At 35.2% G+C, this 18,183-nt stretch overlaps 3 protein-coding genes across 3 annotated transcripts; 1 reads left to right on the top strand and 2 right to left on the bottom strand.

Annotated features, from left to right (window-relative positions):
* Nucleotides 1–2,151: 2,151 nt before the first annotated feature.
* LOC133834220 (protein TORMOZ EMBRYO DEFECTIVE) lies at nt 2,152–7,998 on the top strand. Its single transcript, XM_062263755.1, has 14 exons — nt 2,152–2,500; nt 2,592–2,774; nt 2,992–3,141; nt 3,233–3,435; nt 3,633–3,918; nt 4,174–4,308; nt 4,506–4,624; nt 5,196–5,352; nt 5,513–5,759; nt 5,847–5,923; nt 6,534–6,653; nt 6,945–7,075; nt 7,146–7,320; nt 7,437–7,998. Exons 1-14 carry the CDS (start codon nt 2,204–2,206, stop codon nt 7,749–7,751), a joined length of 2,595 nt encoding a protein of 864 aa, XP_062119739.1. The 5' UTR covers nt 2,152–2,203; the 3' UTR covers nt 7,752–7,998.
* A 170-nt stretch (nt 7,999–8,168) lies between these two features.
* On the bottom strand, nt 8,169–9,085 carry LOC133777802 (FAS1 domain-containing protein SELMODRAFT_448915). Its single transcript, XM_062217544.1, has one exon. It carries the CDS (start codon nt 8,916–8,918, stop codon nt 8,169–8,171), a length of 750 nt encoding a protein of 249 aa, XP_062073528.1. The 5' UTR covers nt 8,919–9,085.
* Nucleotides 9,086–9,162: 77 nt separating this feature from the next.
* Nucleotides 9,163–12,664, bottom strand: LOC133834222 (probable arabinosyltransferase ARAD1). Its single transcript, XM_062263756.1, has 9 exons — nt 12,180–12,664; nt 11,881–12,054; nt 11,461–11,618; nt 11,227–11,374; nt 10,789–10,904; nt 10,563–10,701; nt 9,873–9,983; nt 9,714–9,782; nt 9,163–9,623 (listed from the first exon to the last, which is right to left on the bottom strand). The coding sequence occupies exons 1-9, from the start codon at nt 12,645–12,647 to the stop codon at nt 9,495–9,497; spliced, it is 1,512 nt and encodes a 503-aa protein (XP_062119740.1). The 5' UTR covers nt 12,648–12,664; the 3' UTR covers nt 9,163–9,494.
* Between the last annotated feature and the right edge of the window lie 5,519 nt (nt 12,665–18,183).

Below are 18,183 nucleotides of genomic sequence, written 5' to 3'. Positions count from 1 at the left end.
ATTGGTTATGATCAAAATAGTACGGGTTAGATTAACACCCGTACCAATACTACTTGCTACTACAATTACTATTATTCAATTTTCATTCATGCGAATTACAAAAACAAAACAAAATGCAAATATACCACTAAAACTATATAAAAGTCAAATAAGCTTGATGTGTGGACAAGAAATAACCACACTTAATAATCTCATACACAGACTATCAATAATGGTGCCAAAATGAAATTGTGGCTATTTATTTTTCAATATATAAATAACATATATTTATTTATTTATTTTATTTTTCAAAATAACTCATGTAGTGGTCATACGATTTTATTTTATTAGAAGTGAAAAACAATAGTATTAGAAGAATATAATTAGGCAAAATATCTCTTCTATGTAATAAGTGTGTAAATAACAAAAATGATTGGTTTTAAAGATTTTTTTTTCCCTTAACTTTAACGAAATATTATTTATTTAACAAAACATAATTATATTTAACGGTCAATTGTAAACATGATTTAAACTTAAATAAAATTAAATAAATCAATAAATAATTAAACAAATTAAAATATGATATTTTTGAGATATTTTATAATGATAATTATTTAAAAATAATAAAACCATAAATGTTATAACTTAAATAAAATTTAATTAAACTTATAAACTTAATATTATATTAAACATATAATATATAATCTTTAACAAAAATAAATAAATAAATTAATTCAAATAAGATTTTTTAAAATATTTTATGATATTTTAAATAATTAAATCATATTTATTTAAAAATAATAAAAACTTACTTATCATTTTTCTATCTTATAAATTTATGTGATAGTTTGTTTTTAGTGATTTAAACTTTTTTTTCTTCATCAAATTCACAAAAGGACATTGCAAGATACATTAGAAAATAAAAATAATTATACATGTATACTATTGTCTACACTATGACTTTTTCTATTATTATTTTATTTATATTATTAATTTCTTTTAAAATATTATTATATGTCAATGTTGTGTTTAGATGTTGTATATATAGAGATTATTGATATAAATATTTATATATACTATAGAATTATAATTTATTCTATTGTATATATACATATTTTAAAAAAATAGTGAACTGACTTTTATTAAAATTATAGACAATGTATACAATTTTAAAACTAAGCAAATGTGTATTGCACGTTGCTTCTACCTAGTACATAAAAAATAAAGTAATTGGTGGCATAAATGATTAGGATAATTCTCTTATAGGGCTTCACTTTAAGCCCTACCGGTAGGACTCTTCAGTGTTCTCGACTCATGAACAGTTTTCGGCGCGATTTTTTTTATGACCGTATATATTGTAGTTTTTTAGAGCATCCTGCAGATTTTCAGAAAATTCCGAATAGTTTACAGTACCGAAAACTGGGTTCAAACATGTTGTTTTCCACGTGCATAAAAAAAATTAGTCACGAGTGCAACAACATGTTTGAACCTAGTTTTCGATACTGTAAACTATTCATAATTTTCTAAAAATTACGTTGATGCTCTAAATAGCTACAATATACACGGTCATAAAAAAAATCGAGCCGAAAACTGTTAAAAGGTCGAGAACACTGAGAGCCCCACCTACCGAAGTCCCTATAGAAGAATTGTCATAAATAATTAATGTTTTTAGTTTAGTGTAGTTATATGGGCATGTAACCATTTGGTACCCTGTATGTTTGCATAGTATCATCTTGGTACCCTGTATCTACAAATAATGCTCATTTGGTATCCTGCATTTTGAAATCGTACATATTTAGTACCTTGCATTTTAAAACCATACATATTTGGTATCCTGTATTTTAAAATTATACATATTTGGTACCCTAAACTCAAATTTAATTAATAAAAATTTACTAATTTAATCAAATTACTCTCAATCATACGAGCTATAAATTATATATAACTGCTGAAAGTTTGGTCATATTGACAAAATTTTATCAATTATGATACAAAATATCTATGTTTTCAAAATATACTTTGAAAAAACAAAGGGTAACAAAAGAGTAAATTCCTTAGTTATATACTTTTTTTTTTTTTTTTTTTTGTCGTTTTTTTAGTGACGATTACAAGGAAACTAATAAAAGAACGGGTGTAGATGAGCCTTCCTCCTTAAACCCCTTACGACAATATCTATCATCTGCAAAACCCTAATTCTCAGACCTTCACTCTCCATTCTCAATCAATGGCGACTCTACCACTCAAGAGGAGCTATCGCTGTGTACCGTCTCTGCAACAGTTCTACACCGGTGGCCCCTTGGTGGTCTCATCCGACGGCTCCTTCATCGTCTGTGTTTGCGGCGAGTCCATCAAAATCGTCGAATCCTCCAATGCCGCTATACGCGCAACCATCGACGGCGACTCCGAGACCTTCACTGCTTTAGCTCTTACCCCAGACGATAAGCTGCTCTTCTCCTCCGGACACAGTCGCCAGATTAGGGTCTGGGACCTCTCAACCTTGAAATGCGTTCGGTCTTGGAAGGTAATTGGATTGAATTGAAAATATTGGTTGGGAGAATTTGGTTTTGCCTGTGAAAAAAACTGATCTTTTGTTGCTTTTGGGGGTCGTGTAGGGACATGATGGTCCTGTGATGGGTATGGCTTGTCATCCTTCGGGGGGTTTGCTTGCGACTGCTGGAGCTGATAGGAAAGTTCTCGTTTGGGATGTTGATGGTGGTTTCTGTACTCATTACTTTAAGGGTCACAAAGGGGTTGTTTCGAGTATTCTCTTCCATCCTGATTCGACCAAATCACTTGTAAGTTCAATGCCAGAAACTGTATTATTAGTTGCTTAAATTTTTGAGATGATTGTAATGGAGGAATGGTATGACAATACTATATACTTTCACACTTACATATGCACTTATCAAAGTTTAAGGGAAGTAAAGTTTTTTGAATCCCTCATTCTTGCTGAGTGTTATTCTTATTTTTCATGCATATGTTTAACTGATCTTTCTCATTCACAAATTATAGCTATTTTCCGCAAGTGATGATACAACTGTAAAAGTTTGGGATCTTTTAACTAAGAAGTGTGTTGCAACACTTGGCGGACATCATTCAACTGTTACTTCAATAGCAGTATCTGAAGATGGTGGGATGTTGCTTAGTGCTGGACGAGATAAGGTTATGACTATTTCATTGCTCATGCAGAGACGTTCTGATGTTTAGTTTGGATTTTTTTTAAGCTTCTAGCTGATGTTTTGCTTGATTTCAGGTTGTGATGTTATGGGACCTTCTCGACTACAGTTGCAAAAAGACTGTATTGACTTACGAAGCTGTTGAAGCTGTTTGTGTTATTCGATCTGCAACTCCTTTCGTGTCGTGTTTGGAGCAGAGTGGAAAGAATAGTGGGTTACAAGGAGTTTATTTTGTAACTGTCGGTGAGCGTGGGATTGTACGAATATGGAATTCTGAAAGGTAAACCATGGGGGTGTTTTCCATGTACTTATTATTTAATATTAGTAACATTTCATAATTCATATCATTAAATAATAGGATAATTTTTTCTTTTGATATCTTATCAGCTTTGGTGGCATTTTATTTTTGTAAGTTTTTTTGTTCATTGCGAATTATATATGATGAGTTTGTTTTTGTCACTGTATTTATTTTGACAGAGCAGCCTGTCTATTTGAGCAACAGTCTTCAGATGTTACTGTCAGTTCAGATGAAGATGGCAGCAAAAGGGGTTTTGCTACTGCTATTATGCTTCCCCTGGATCAAGGTTTGCTTTGCGTGACTGTTGATCAACAACTTCTTGTGTATTCCCCTGTAAAGCAACCTGAAGGGATCTTTGATATAGTCATGAGCAAAAGACTTGTAGGGTACAATGAAGAAATTGTTGATATGAAGTTCTTAGGTGATGAAGAACAATATCTTGCTGTTGCTACAAATACTGAACAGGTCATTTGCTTGAGAATTTTATATCCTTGTTGGACCATCTAAATTCTATACTTGCTGTATAAGTTTAAATGATAAGGGTGCATGAATGGTTGTGTATTTTTTATTCTTGTTTTTCTAACATGCTCTTGCTAGAGAAGTGGAGAGATTCTAGCTTCTTTATCAAACACCAAATCCTTTCTGATGCAGTAGACGGATTGGAAATATATATTCTAAGGTCTTAGTTCTGATCATGCTATACAATTTGTAATTATGCAGGTGCGAGTGTATGACCTTGCATCAATGTCATGTCACTATGTATTGGCAGGTCATACTGAAACTATTTTAAGTGTGGACACCTGTGTATCAAGCTCTGGAAGAACGCTTATTGTAACTGGCAGTAAGGACAAAAGTGTAAGCTTCAATTTCTTTGTCTAATCACAAGGCCATCTTGGGTTTTGCTTTTTTTCTACTAACTCATCAATTTTCTTCAGTCTTTGAATTTCTAGTGCAGAATTATAATTACAATTTTTCTATGCTTTAAAAAATTCACTTCAATGCACTCCATATAATTGTATATTTCCAAATCTCTGACTTGATTATATGTATAGGTTAGATTGTGGGACTCAGAAACCGGACGTTGCCTTGGGTTCAGTGTAGGTCATATGGGTGCTGTTGGAGCCGTCGCCTTTTCAAAGAAAGGGAAATCCTTCTTTGTTAGTGGTAGCAGGTGAGAATGCAGGCCATTAAATGAAAACTCTATTGTGATATCAATCCTTGTTAAAACTCTAAGGTCCGGGTTCCCATTTCTTGAATATTTATATTTATAATGGAGGTATGAGTATGCTTTTGCCAAGCCAAAAAAAGAAGGAAGTTGTGCTTATGGGTCAAGTTGGCTGCTCTACACAATTTACAATTCACAAAAAGTAGTTAGTTCAAGATAACTCTATTTTTGGGTTTAGAATTTTGTGAAATCGAAAACATTTTCTTCTCTCTAAGACCAAATGATTATTTGTTTTTTTTTGCTGGGTGATTATTTGTTTTATTTCGTTTTAAATGAAATATGGAATTTCTGTGTAGCTTAATTTGGTGTTTCTTCTTGGTCTTTATATCTGCTGGTTGGTTTATTTATATATGATGTTTTCCACTGAACATTAAGTGCGCATTTTGCTTCTAGCACGCTGCTCCAGTGTATGAATACTTTTACATCATATTGATAGGGTCCTATCACATATCTGGTGCTGTTTTATGATATTAGGCTCTGCTTGTCTTTCCTAATTTGTATGGTTTGATTTGTTCAGTGATCGTACCCTCAAGGTGTGGAACTTCGATGGTCTTTCAGATGATGTGGAACAACCTGTGGATCTACAAGCTAAAGCTGTTGTGGCAGCACATGATAAGGATATCAATTCTTTGGCTATTGCACCGAATGATAGTCTAGTTTGTAGTGGTTCCCAGGTTAGTAATTATTTATCTTTATTTTTCCATTTGTTATTTTCAATTGTTGTGTGGGACTAAGAGCTAAGAATATAGCCACATAGTAATGCTGTTGTCCTCTTTGAAGTATGTAAAGCCTTTTCTCATTGATTGATTAATTTGTCCTTTCTTGGTTAATCAGGACCGCACTGCTTGTATATGGAAGCTGCCGGATCTTGTACCTGGAGTTGTTCTTAAAGGGCATAAAAGGGGGATTTGGTCAGTCGAGTTTTCTCCGGTTGATCAATGTGTCATAACAGCATCTGGAGACAAGACAATAAAGCTATGGGATATAGCTGATGGTTCATGCTTGAAAACATTCGAGGGTCATACCTCAAGTGTGTTAAGAGCATCATTTATTACTCGTGGAACTCAGTTTGTCTCTTGTGGTAATGCGGATAATGCTGATTGAATTTATAATTTTCTCTTTTCCCCTTGCTTGATGACATATTTGATTAATTTGATGATAATTTCAGGTGCCGATGGATTAGTAAAGCTATGGACAGTCAAAACCAATGAATGCATTGCTACATATGATCACCATGAGGACAAGGTACTTGCTAGTATTAATAGATAAAAGAATAGTGAATGCAACTGGGAAAGAGGTCGTATGATGAAATTGACTAGGATCTATTTCCTTGTAAGTGTATAATATTGGATGATTTAGTGATAACAGAACCATAATGAAGAAAAAGGGAGCTAGCTTGGTGAACATTTTCTGAATAAGTTCTTTGAAATCTTTTATTGAACTTGCTGCTATTACAACTTTCCAAGCTTTCGAGAGGCTTGGTCTCTCCTAGAATAGATTGACCTAGACAACAAATTCTCTAGATAACCCTCTCTCTCACTAGGTCTTAATATATTTAATGACAGCTCACTAACATTAGCCTAAGTTTTTTTATTCCTTCTAGTACTAGTTAACCGAATGGGTGGCCTAACAGTTGGTGTGGGGACAACCTATTATATCAGCTGCAATAATGAAATTCAAATCATATAATCAATGCATTTAGTTATGATTTTTAATTAAGATGCATTTAGATATGAATTTTAATAAAAATGAAAGACTTTATGCCGAATCCTTTTCTGAAATATTTAAATGGCTGATTGAAATTTTAAGGAGTTTTAATATTTATGAGTAAACTCATAAAGACACTGTCCTGCAGATTTGGGCTTTGGCTGTAGGGAAGAAGACAGAAATGCTGGCAACAGGGGGCGGCGATGCTGTTGTCAATATATGGCATGATTCTACTGCTTCTGAAAAAGAGGAAGCTTTCCAGAGAGAGGTTAGTTAGTTTATATATTATAACTGTTAAATTTTTTCCTTGTTTGTTGCAAATTACAAAGACTTTAATTCAATACATGTTGAGAAACTTGTAGAACAACAACTTTTAACCTTTAAATCGTTTGTAGTTTGCACACAAGTTTTTTGGGTGAATGCTTATGAAGCACTTCCTATATGATAAATACATCATGGATGAATTATTTTACATAAATGTACCCGAACGGTGGTTGCTATATTGATTTCTTTAGTGTGTGTTGAGATTAATTGTACTATGTTGGTGATGTTGATGCAGGAGGAAGGTGTTCTGAAGGGTCAAGAACTTCAAAATGCCATAGTGGATGCTGACTATACAAAAGCAATACAAATTGCTTTTCAGCTACGTAGGCCTCACAAGCTTTTCGAGCTGTTTGCAGAACTTTGCAGGTTTGCAATTGTCTAATCTTTAATTGCTATTGCTGTGTCTTGGCATGTTTCTCAATTGAGTACTTTGCAGGAAGAGAGAAGCTGAAAACCAGATACAGAAAGCCCTTCATGCTCTTAACAAGGAGGAGTTCCGGTTACTTCTGGAGTATATTCGAGAATGGAATACCAAACCAAAACTCTGTCATGTTGCACAATTTGTGCTTTTCAGAGTTTTCAACAACGTGCCTCCTACCGAGATTATTGAGGTACTTGCTTCTCTTTTAGCTTAACAAGGACCTCTTCTTTGCCTGGACTTCTGATTATAATTTCTAAACATATATTGTGAATATTCGATTTGCTGATAAATACGACGATATTCCAGATAAAAGGTATTGCAGAACTTCTTGAAGGGCTCCTACCATATTCTCAGAGGCATTTTAGCCGAATAGACAGGCTTGTTAGAAGCACATATTTGTTAGACTACACTCTTACAGGAATGTCGGTCATTGAACCAAAAACTGATACAAGGGAATTGCAAGCACATTCAGAAAAGGCAGACCAGGAACAACAGGCACCCGAAGAAGGGTTGAAGCCGAAGGCAGCCTTGAAGAAGCGAAAATCGGACAAACATAAAGATGGGAAGAAGCAAAAGAAAGTCAAGGGTGTAGCTTACACCAGCGTTGCTGCTGTATCATAAGAGTTGTGACAATCGTCTGACGATATCCGAGCAACTTCTATTTCACCGGTAACAGATTTTGCAACCCTTGTCATCGGAGTTGATTGTAGAAAAACGAATACTTATTTATTTTAGATTTCCCCTCTCCATTTGTTTCTTACGATGGTTTGAGTACAAATGAAATTTTGTATACTAGTAACAATTGAACACTAGGCATTTTTGTTCTAACATTTTGGCCTCTTATTATTAAAAGTCATTTCATAGTTGAGTCGTGTTTTTCTATTTTGTATATAATTTTGCTATATTAGTATTCTGAGCGATTTCTTTAGGCATCAATTCTAATCATATGGCATACAAGTTACAAAGCCAACTGCTTTATGTTTTGTTTGAACCATGAACACTCCTTCGGAGATGACCAAATAAATTGATTGGTGCAAGCTAAGGAACAATAGATAGAAACGAAACCCACAGTGACAACACCATACATGTAACTGAAAATGTCGAAATCACAGAAGACCCTGATTTTGGTGGACTTACACTAGGGCCAGCGGCAGCGGCAGCGGCTGGCGTCATGTTAAGGCCGTGACTAGCTCCGCTAGCTAAAGGAAATGGCGGCGGCGGTGGTGGTGTTGCTGATGGTGAAGAATTCGAGCTACTAAAGCAAATAGCCGAAGGAGAAGCATCATCGGTTAAGTTACTCGCAGGCACAGCCAGAGACAGAACCCCGTCGATGCCATGGCATCGAACAGAGGAGCTTGTAGTGCATATGTTTGGACTGATGAGCTTCGCATTGTTGAGGAAGAAGCTCCACCTACCATGGTTGGAAATCTTAAGCATGTAATCTGGGTGTGAACTCGGAATTGTTGAGCCTGTTGGAATGTGGTGCAAATAGTCGAAAAGCATGGTGGAAGGGATCGAGTGGCGGAGCAAGAAGTCGGGAATGGTGTGTTGTTGCAGGGTGATTTTCGACAGCATTCGGTCGTTGGGCATCAAGAAGGTGATGTTTCCTTGAAGCCTTGGATCCAATTTGGCCATGTTGAGGAGCAAGACAAAGGTGAAGTAATTGGCTCTCTGCATCTCCGAAGTGGCGATGACGAGATCTTGGTTTCGAGTTTCCGGAGGAATGTCTGCAGAAGAAACTAGGGAAAGCAGTGCCATCAGAACCAACAGGCGCAGGTTGGTTGCCATCAAGGTTTGAGATTTCAGATTGGTGGTAAGAACCTTATTATGGGATGGTTTTTGGGTACAAGTGGATTAAGTTGGACATGCAAGAATGGTGTCTCAACAACTCACTTTCATAACCTTTGCATGTGTGCTTTTTGTTCTTTATTAGAGGTAGCATTTACGTGCAAAAGTATCTAAATGACCTGAATCAAGATTTTTTGTCTAATTTCAGTGTCCCAATTTTATGCTTAACCAATACATATTGAGATTGAAGGACATTGGTGCAGTGGATTTAACTCTGATTACCAATTACAAATGAACAGTTCTAATAAAATTTTGTTCCATATAAATAAGGGAAATTCAAACTAAATCAATCCATAGCATTGATATATCAATTGCAAGATAGGATTCAACTCAAAATTTGCAAAATGGCCTCATGAAGGTGGTGGAGTGGAACAGACTGCAATGTATACTGTCAACAATCAAATTCATTACAGAAGAGTTTCAAATAATGGGGACACTGACATATATAGACTTGTGTGTTACTATGAAATGTTGTATGTCAATGCTGCTGTAGTATATTGAGACAAGTAAAGTTGATTACAACAGGGGAGTCGAATTGGTTTGGTTGGCACGCCTGCAATAGCAAGTGCAGATGCTTCGAGACTCCTTGACTACTCGCTGCGATCTTCGAGTGTGAAGCTTGATATTCACCAACTTACCAGCCATCTGTTCATTAACTCAGTAAATCAAAGTGTTACACACACAGTCCCTCCCTTTCCCTTACTTGAAGAAAATTAACACTGAAAAAGAACGTACCATTCTCCACACCAAGTCTTCAGGGCCTAAGGGTTGAGCTGGGCTCGAGTACACAAAATGTCTCGAGTACTGAAACAAAATTATTATAACAAGGTCAACTCAAAACAATTCTATAACATAACGGGACCTACAAAATGAAGAATGCGGGGAATCACAAACCTTGGCAAGATTCTGTCTCATTTCGCTTATTTGAGAACGGGTAATACTTCTGAGAAAATTTAGAAGCCAACCCGGTTGTACAGCATCACTGGAAGAAACAAATACTGCTATCTGCATAAAGTTTAGAAGACCAGAGATTCACCTTGAGCTCAATGGACATTTGCAATAATAAAAGAAGGGAGAAAGAGATATTGAGTAGTTGTAGATGCTCGGCCAAAAATGCAGGGCATGACATGGTTTCTATGCATACAGGAGGCTGCACAAAGAATGTCTTACGTAATGTATAATATATACAGCAAGGACAGACTAGCTAATTACATGACTACCAAACGATTCAGCAAGAATTTTACATTCTCTACACCAAAAAATTCTCCATTACACCGGATTTAGAATCAATTGAGCAAAGGGTATAAGCTCGTTGTAATTGATGCAGCCAGATTTCTCCACAACTCTACCGAAACTAATACAGATGCTCAAATTAGAGAAGCTTTTCCCAACTAACCGAAGCCCTTAGGTGTGTGGGTTTTACTCCAACCGAAGTTTACTTCATCCCATGTCACATCATTCTCGACTGTAATATCACTAATACTAACCCCTCATTTAGCATTGATCAATATACGTATTATAGGTTATAAGGGAAGCCTTAATTAAATCAAGATAGTACAACTGTACAAGAATTATTTAACATACCTTTCTGTAGTCTAGTATTCCTTCAAAAGGAAGCTCCAATTCATCACTGACTATAACTGGTATGCAACCACTGACAATAGCATCAAACAGTCTAGCAGATGATGGAGTGTCCCCAGCAGGGCTTAAACAGAATATAGACCTGACGACAGAGAAAGAAATTCAATGATTATGACAAAGTAACATAAATCACATCATAGAACATGAGTAGATATCCACATGACTTTACTTGCGCATTCCATTCTGAGCAGCTAGTTTTCCTCCCTCTCCAGCTGATCCCTCCTCTATAACTACACCCTCGGCACCACTAAGTTCTGATACAAGTTTTGCACGTATTTTACCACCCTGAATAAGAATGTAAATACGAAGAATGAATAAAATGAACTAACACCAATACGAGTGTGAAATGAATAAGTTACAAATGAAGAAGGAGCTATCTTTCACCGGAAACTGAAACAGCAATCTCATCCATATGCCATATCTATATAGTACATATATAATCATTTTCATTATGGCATTCTAAGAAGTTTTGAAAGCTAGATGTTATCTTCCATAAAATTGACTAGAAATTGTTCTCGTGCCATCATAATTCACACGTGCAACTGAATTTCCCACAGGTAAAAAAATAAAATTCTTAAGATATTAGTCAGAGAGTCAAGAGTCTTACAGCATTTCTTTTAAGTCTCCCGCGGAAGAAAATAAGTGTTGTTCTTTTCAGTTCAGTAGCAGCTAAGCATTTGGCATCACATAATTCAACATTGGGAACATAAGGAAGAATTAAATCTTTCTCCAGGAAAACCTGTCCCCGCTTGTACCTAAAAACAGTTTGAGTAAAACATTACTGAAGAACAAGTTCAACAATGAGTAAAGACCACAACTTAACAGGGAGTTGATTAGTCACCAGTTCCCTGTAGAATCCATATCAGGTAGCAGCCAAATTGCATTCTTGACAAATCTACGAACAGACTTGAAAGACCATGGATGATGAACTGGAAGTATATGATCTCTTCCTTCAGATCGCTTCCATGCAGGTTGGTCTGTTACCCATTTCAAAACTTCCTACATCCAGGGAAGGGTAACGGTTCAATTAAAAACTCATGAACTGGCTGATATCATTCACTTGATAATTTTTGTTAAAACATCATCCAGAGTTCAGTAAGAATATGATAACACAAATGCTCAAGTTTTCTTTTATAGAGAACAAGTTTCATGTATTGAAGAAGAAGTTCAGATTTATTGTACAACTACTGTTTAAGCATGGCATTAGGCTCTTATCAATCCAATAATAATAATAATAAAAAAGATGGAAGTGCACTCACACCCTGTAAAGAGCTTTGCATTGTTGTTTCTCCATTAAGAAGAAGCTAATGGTGGTGAAGAAGGGTATGTAGAACAAGTCAGCCTCCTCCTGCTTATCAACTCTCACAACAGTTTTCAGAAGCCTCTCTGATTCTGGGGCAATCAAATCCGCCCAAAGCCAGTAATCAATAGAATGCTGTATAAAATAAATAAAAATCCACTCTTTAAACTACATAAACAACAAAAAGCAACAACCTTTACTTGTTCACCATTGCCAATTTTCCAAAACCTAATCAATAACAATCAATATAAAGAACAAACCTGTTCGATAAGGCGGTGGACGGGGCTGCCATTGGAGGTGAGATTAGAAGTATCCTTGTAGGTCTTAGCGAAAAGCCGGAGGAGATCGTAGGTGAACTTGCTGGGCATGTCGTAAACGTAGACCTTGATCGGGAATGTGATTGGGTAATGGGGATCTCCGTACAATCTCCGAGTCTGGGCTTTGAACATGAGGTTGTCCAGCTCTTCCACCTTCTCGGCGTCGGCGTCGGCGTCGGTGTCTCCTCCGGAGAGGGAAGCAGTGTCATGGGTGAGAAGAAAGTGGTCGAGAGAGGCGACGAAGGAGGTTTGGGGATTGGAAGAGGAGGGAGTGGAGTTGGAGTTGGGGAATTGGTAGGGATTTGGGGATGAGAAGAGGTAGAAGAGAAAGGAAAAGGCTAAGAGAGGAAGGAGTAGTAGAAGAAGAAATGGAGATTTGGATCTCTGGTTTTGCTTCCCTAGCAATGCCATTTTTACACTTCTTTGCTCTCTTACTTTCTACAGTATGAACTAACAAGAAGAAAACGAAGACGATCTTATCGGGTCGGGTCGGGTCGGGTCGGGTTCTTAACGGGGCAAGGGTTGAGCCTCCGCTCCGAATACCCGCTTTTTCTTTCTAAACAAAATCACTACTCATATAAATATTATGGAGAATTTTCCTAGAGGGCTTCACTAAGCCCTATCAGTTTTTGGCGTGATTTTTTTTATGACCGTGTATATTGTAGCTATCTAGAGCATCAGCGCGATTTTCAGAAAATTCCAAATAGTTTACAGTACTGAAAACTTAGTTCAAACATATTGTTGCACGCGTGACTAATTTTTTTATGCGAGTGGAAAGTAACATGTTTGAACTTAGTTTTCGGTATTGTAAACTATTTAGAATTTTCTAAAAATTTGCACGATGCTCTAAATAGCTACAATATACACAGTCATAAAAAAAAATGCGTTGGAAACTGTTCACGGGTCAAGAAACATTGAGAGCCCTACCGGTAGGGCTTAAAGTGAAGCCCCTATAGAAGAATTGTCCTAAATATTATTATTTATTGACATAATTGAGCCGCAAATTTGACTTTTAATGCATTAAGTGAGACTGTATTTAAAAAATATCTTATCACTATACGAGTTTTATTTTGGTCCTATTTTTTAAGTTAGTTCCCAAAATACCTCTGTCATTTGTTCACGTTCTCTCTCTTCTCTCTCGGTCTCTATATTCCCTCTTACTTTCGGCCCCGAACAAAAAAAAACTCACAATTGAACTCATTTGGTTACTTGTGCGGTAACAAACTATAAGAGAAACTAAAATGTAATTTTTGATTTTGGTCATCTTTTTTGGAAATGGTAAAAAAAATATATGATTCAAATGATTATGTTGAAGAGTAGGTCGATTATGTTGAAGAGTAGGTCACAGTGATACCATTTTTTAGTCCAATCGACCAAGGTTAAGAAACACATTAAAATAAGAATAATGATATGTGCACTAAAATTATGTATCAAAATATTCCAACAATTGATGTGGCACTACTTTTTAAAACAGTAAATCTAAGGGTGTTTATTGGATCACATCCAATGTTTTTAGGCCTATCTGATCCAATCAAATTATCCATTAGATGTTGAATTTTTACAACCGATCAAATCAAATTAACTTGTCTCAACCAAACCGAACCGAACCGATCCAATTATCCATTGGATTGGTTCAGTTTTATCCATTGAATGTGTGCCCTTAGTTATGTATTTGATGGGATTGGATCCATTTAATATTTTTGAACATTTATTTAGCTAAATTTGTTCAAATAATTCATATACTATAAACTAAGAATTTAATAAATGTTTAAGATGATTTTTTTATTGTTTTTGTTTTACTTAACATTTCAATTATTTGAAAATTAGATTTTAATAATTTTTTAATTATTATATTTTAATTAACAACTTATTGAAATATTAGTTAAACAAAAACAATAAAAATATCATCTTAAAAAACTAAGAATTTAATCAATTTTTAAGATGAATTTAATTTTTTTTAAATCAATAATTTGTTAATTACAAAAATATAATAAAAATAAATACATGTTTGAATGAGCATGTTTACAACGATAAAACTAATTAAACTTGCATTGCACATTGATTTTACCTAGTATAATATAAAAATGAATTTATTGTAATTTTTCATAATATTATATGTTAGATTGTATTAAAATTTTAGGACAATTCTTCTATAGGGGCTTCACTTTAAGCCCTACCGGTAGGGCTCTCAGTATTTCTCGACCCGTAAACAGTTTTCGGCGCGACTTTTTTTTTATGACCGTGTATATTGTAGCTATTTAGAGCATCCTGCAAATTTTCAGAAAATTTCAAATAGTTTACAGTACCGAAAACTAGGTTCAAACATGTTGTTTTCCACGCGCATAAAAAAAATTAGTCACGCGTGCAACAACATGTTTGAACCTAGTTTTCGGTACTGTAAACTATTCGGAATTTTCTGAAAATTTGCAAGATGCTCTAAATAGCTACAATATACACAATCATAAAAAAAAATCGCGCCGAAAACTGTTCACGGGTTGTAAACACTGAGAGCCCTACCGGTAGGGCTTAAAGTGAAGATCCTATTGGAGAATTCCCCTAAAATTTTATATCTATTTTATCATAAACAATTTGATTTTTTTTAGATTTACAAAATAGTAACTTTGATTTGTACTATATAGTAATGATTTTTGATAAATTTTAATAATTTTTATAACACAATTAGTCACCAATAATTTTATAATATTATTAATTACTATACTTCTTAAATTATATATTCTGATTAATTAGCATGGAAGAGGAAAACAAAGAATCCAAAGCACTTGAGAGGTTGTTAAGCTTTGGTACCATCTAACTCTACTTACAACAAACCTCCTTGGAATCATCTACCACAGGTTGTCTCACCCTCACCTATGTTTATATATATATATATATATATCACCTCACAAATGTACTTGGAAACATTTGCTATAATACTACAGTATGTCATCAATAGCTTATGATAAAATTGTTCAGTGTCTCTCGGAGGCTCAATCGAACAACTATGATTCTCAGGAGAGGGCTCTCCGAACTCTTGCTTCCATCACCAAAGTCAGCCCTCAGAACAGGAACTTGGTGGCCCAATCACATGGAGCAATACCAGTCTTACTCACTCTCTCAAACTCTTCTTCTTCTTCTTCAATCATCCAAGTTCTCTCTCTGGCCATTCTCTTCAACCTCTCCCTAAACCCCGACCTGAAAAACTCCCTAGCAGACATGAAAACCATTTCCCACCTCAACTCCATGATTGCCTCATCAGAAACAATATCGACCGAGTCAGGCAGACTGGCTTCCTCCATAGTCTGCAGCCTGGCAATGCTCGACAAGAACAAGGCCAAGTTTGGAGTGGCAGGCACGGTTGAGCTGCTCATCGATGCGATTTCAGGGTCATCATCAGGAGCGGATCGACGTGGTGTGGCGCTGGCAAGGCATCACCTGCTCAGCTCCCTGGCCGAGCTGGTGCAGTTCCATGGGAACTCGACGCTGGCAGTGCGGTCTGGTGCTGTGCGGGCCCTGATGGAAGTTGTGGAGAGCAGCGATGGAGAGGAGCTTTCGGGGACTTGTGTGGCTGTGCTGTGTCTGCTGGCTAAGTTCGACGAGGGATTGAATGCGATTAGAAGAACAGAAGGGATAGTGAGTCGAATGGTGAATGTGGTGAGAGGAAGGTGCATGTTGAGCAAGGAAGGAGCTGCTGAGATACTTGTTATGTTGTTTGATGAGAGTGAGAGTTGTGTTAGAGATGCCACGAGGTTGCCTGAGTTCTTGACTGTGTTGGCTGATCTTTCTGTTAGGGGATCGGCCAAAGGTAGGGAGAAGGCTTCTTTGCTTATGAAGAAGATGATTGAGGTTGACTCGGACTTGGATTGGTTTTCTATGTAGAACACATCCGAGTCAAACTAAGAACTTTGTAAGGCATCTAAGAGCACTAACAATGAGTGTTCGACTTTATTCTTCAAATTATTTTACTAAAACTTTACTTTTTCTATTTTACCTCAAAATTTTTGATTACATCATACTTAGATTGGTTAATTTTCTACGTAGAACACACATCCGAGTAAAACTAAGAACTTTGTAAGACTTCCAGGAGCTCTACTCTATCTTTCAAATTACATCACTGAAACCCCACATTTTTTGTATTTTACCTCAAACTTTTACATTACATCGTACATCAGCTTTTCTATATTTGATTGAGGTTAGACTCGGACTTGGATTAATTGATTTCCTATGTAGAACACATCAAAGTCAAACTAAGAACTTTGTAAGGCTTCTAAGAGCACTACCAACGAGTGTTTTACTCTATCCTTCAAATTACTCTACTAAAACCTCACATTTTCTATTTTACCTTTCAAACTTTTATATTACATCGTACATCAGTTTCTCTAATAGAAAAATGAGATAAAGAAGATGATTGAGGTTGACTCGGACTTGGATTGGTTTTCTATGTAGAACGCATCGGAGTCAAACTAAGAACTTTGTAGGGCTTCTAAGAATACTTGCGATGAGTGTTCCACTCTTTCCTTCAAGTTTACTTACTAAAATTTTACTTTTTCTATTTTACCTCAAAATTTTAGATTACATCTACTTAGATTGGTTAATTTTCTATGTAGAACACATCCGAGTAAAACTAAGAACTTTGTAAGACTTCCTGACCTCTACTCTATCTTTCAAATTACATCACTAAAACCCCACTTTTTCTTTTTATCTCAAACTTTTACATTACATCGTACATCAGCTTTTCTATATTTGATTGAGGTTAGACTCGAACTTGGATTAATTGATTTCCTATGTAGAACACATCAAAGTCAAACTAAGAACTTTGTAAGGCTTCTAAGAGCACTACCAACGAGTGTTTTACTCTATCCTTCAAATTACCCTACTAAAACCCCACATTTTCTATTTTACCTTTCAAACTTTTACATTACATCGTACATCAGTTTCTCTAATAGAAAAATGAGATAAAGAAGATGATTGAGGTTGACTCACACTTGGATTGGTTTCATATGTAGAACACATCAAAGTCAAACTAAGAACTTCATAAGGCTTATAAGAGCATTCCCAATGTGTGTGATATCATTGATAAACTCTATCTCTCAAAAGAGTGTTGTTATTTGACACCTTAAGTTGTCCAACACCACATGTGGTGGTACCCTATAGTTGGTTAGCAATACCTCATAATACTTATTAAATTCAAATATTTGGGACCCGATATTGGATTTTGCACCAATAGCGATATGACACATCCTTGTGATGTTGAGCACCAGTGGTGCCCCTTGACATTTCTCCTCTCAAAATACCTCATTAAAATACTACTTTTACATTACACCATATATTAGTTTCTCTATATTTTCTTTTATATCATGTAGATATTATATTTATAAATATTATTTATTAGTTAAAATAAAAGAAAATTTTGAAAAAGAAAACAATAATAATAAAAAAAATAACTGATGGGAGAGAGAAAGGAAAAAAAGATTAAAATGAATTTAAAAAAAATATTTGCATTCACATTTGAAGCTTAGCTACATTTAGCTTTGTACTTATTGGTGTTTGTGCAAATGTATTTTATGTGAGCAGTTTTTGAGATTTTTCTTAAATACAAATTTTTTTTTTACTTTTTTACGGTTCATATTTTTTTTCTTCAAAAATACACACCCAAGTTTTCAAAAATAAGATTTCATAATTACGAAAATATGACTTTTAGGAAAAAACAACTAAAAAGCAATTTGAAAACAACTTACTAAACATCAATAATAAAAACCTAAAAACAACTTGAAAAAAAAAAAGAAAAGACAAAACTGAAAAAATATAAAAAATTTCTAAGCAAAAATTAGTATTTCATATAATTTTTCTGTTTTTAGTAGCTATTAATTAATATGTAATGTTACCACTTACCTCCCTCGTAGCTTACATTTAGTTCCAAGTACAAAATGATCCCCTTTTATGGGCCTTT

This window comes from Humulus lupulus, chromosome 5 (genome assembly GCF_963169125.1).
Source record: "Humulus lupulus chromosome 5, drHumLupu1.1, whole genome shotgun sequence".
In the NCBI taxonomy this organism is placed as follows: Eukaryota; Viridiplantae; Streptophyta; class Magnoliopsida; order Rosales; family Cannabaceae; genus Humulus; species Humulus lupulus.
The sequence above is the reverse complement of the archived record's forward strand: the minus strand, read 5'-3'. Positions and strand labels throughout refer to the sequence as shown.

Excerpts from the sequence above, each read along its gene's own strand:
- LOC133834220 (XM_062263755.1), top strand. The coding sequence starts at position 2,204 with ATGGCGACTCTACCACTCAAGAGGAGCTATCGCTGTGTACCGTCTCTG. Across the intron at positions 2,775-2,991 it reads CTGATTCGACCAAATCACTT|CTATTTTCCGCAAGTGATGA; the intron begins GTAAGTTCAATG and ends CACAAATTATAG. Across the intron at positions 3,436-3,632 it reads CGAATATGGAATTCTGAAAG|AGCAGCCTGTCTATTTGAGC; the intron begins GTAAACCATGGG and ends TTATTTTGACAG.
- LOC133777802 (XM_062217544.1), bottom strand. The coding sequence starts at position 8,918 with ATGGCAACCAACCTGCGCCTGTTGGTTCTGATGGCACTGCTTTCCCTA.
- LOC133834222 (XM_062263756.1), bottom strand. The coding sequence starts at position 12,647 with ATGGCATTGCTAGGGAAGCAAAACCAGAGATCCAAATCTCCATTTCTT. Across the intron at positions 12,055-12,179 it reads TCCACCGCCTTATCGAACAG|CATTCTATTGATTACTGGCT; the intron begins GTTTGTTCTTTA and ends TATTTTATACAG. Across the intron at positions 10,702-10,788 it reads GCTCAGAATGGAATGCGCAA|GTCTATATTCTGTTTAAGCC; the intron begins GTAAAGTCATGT and ends CTCTGTCGTCAG.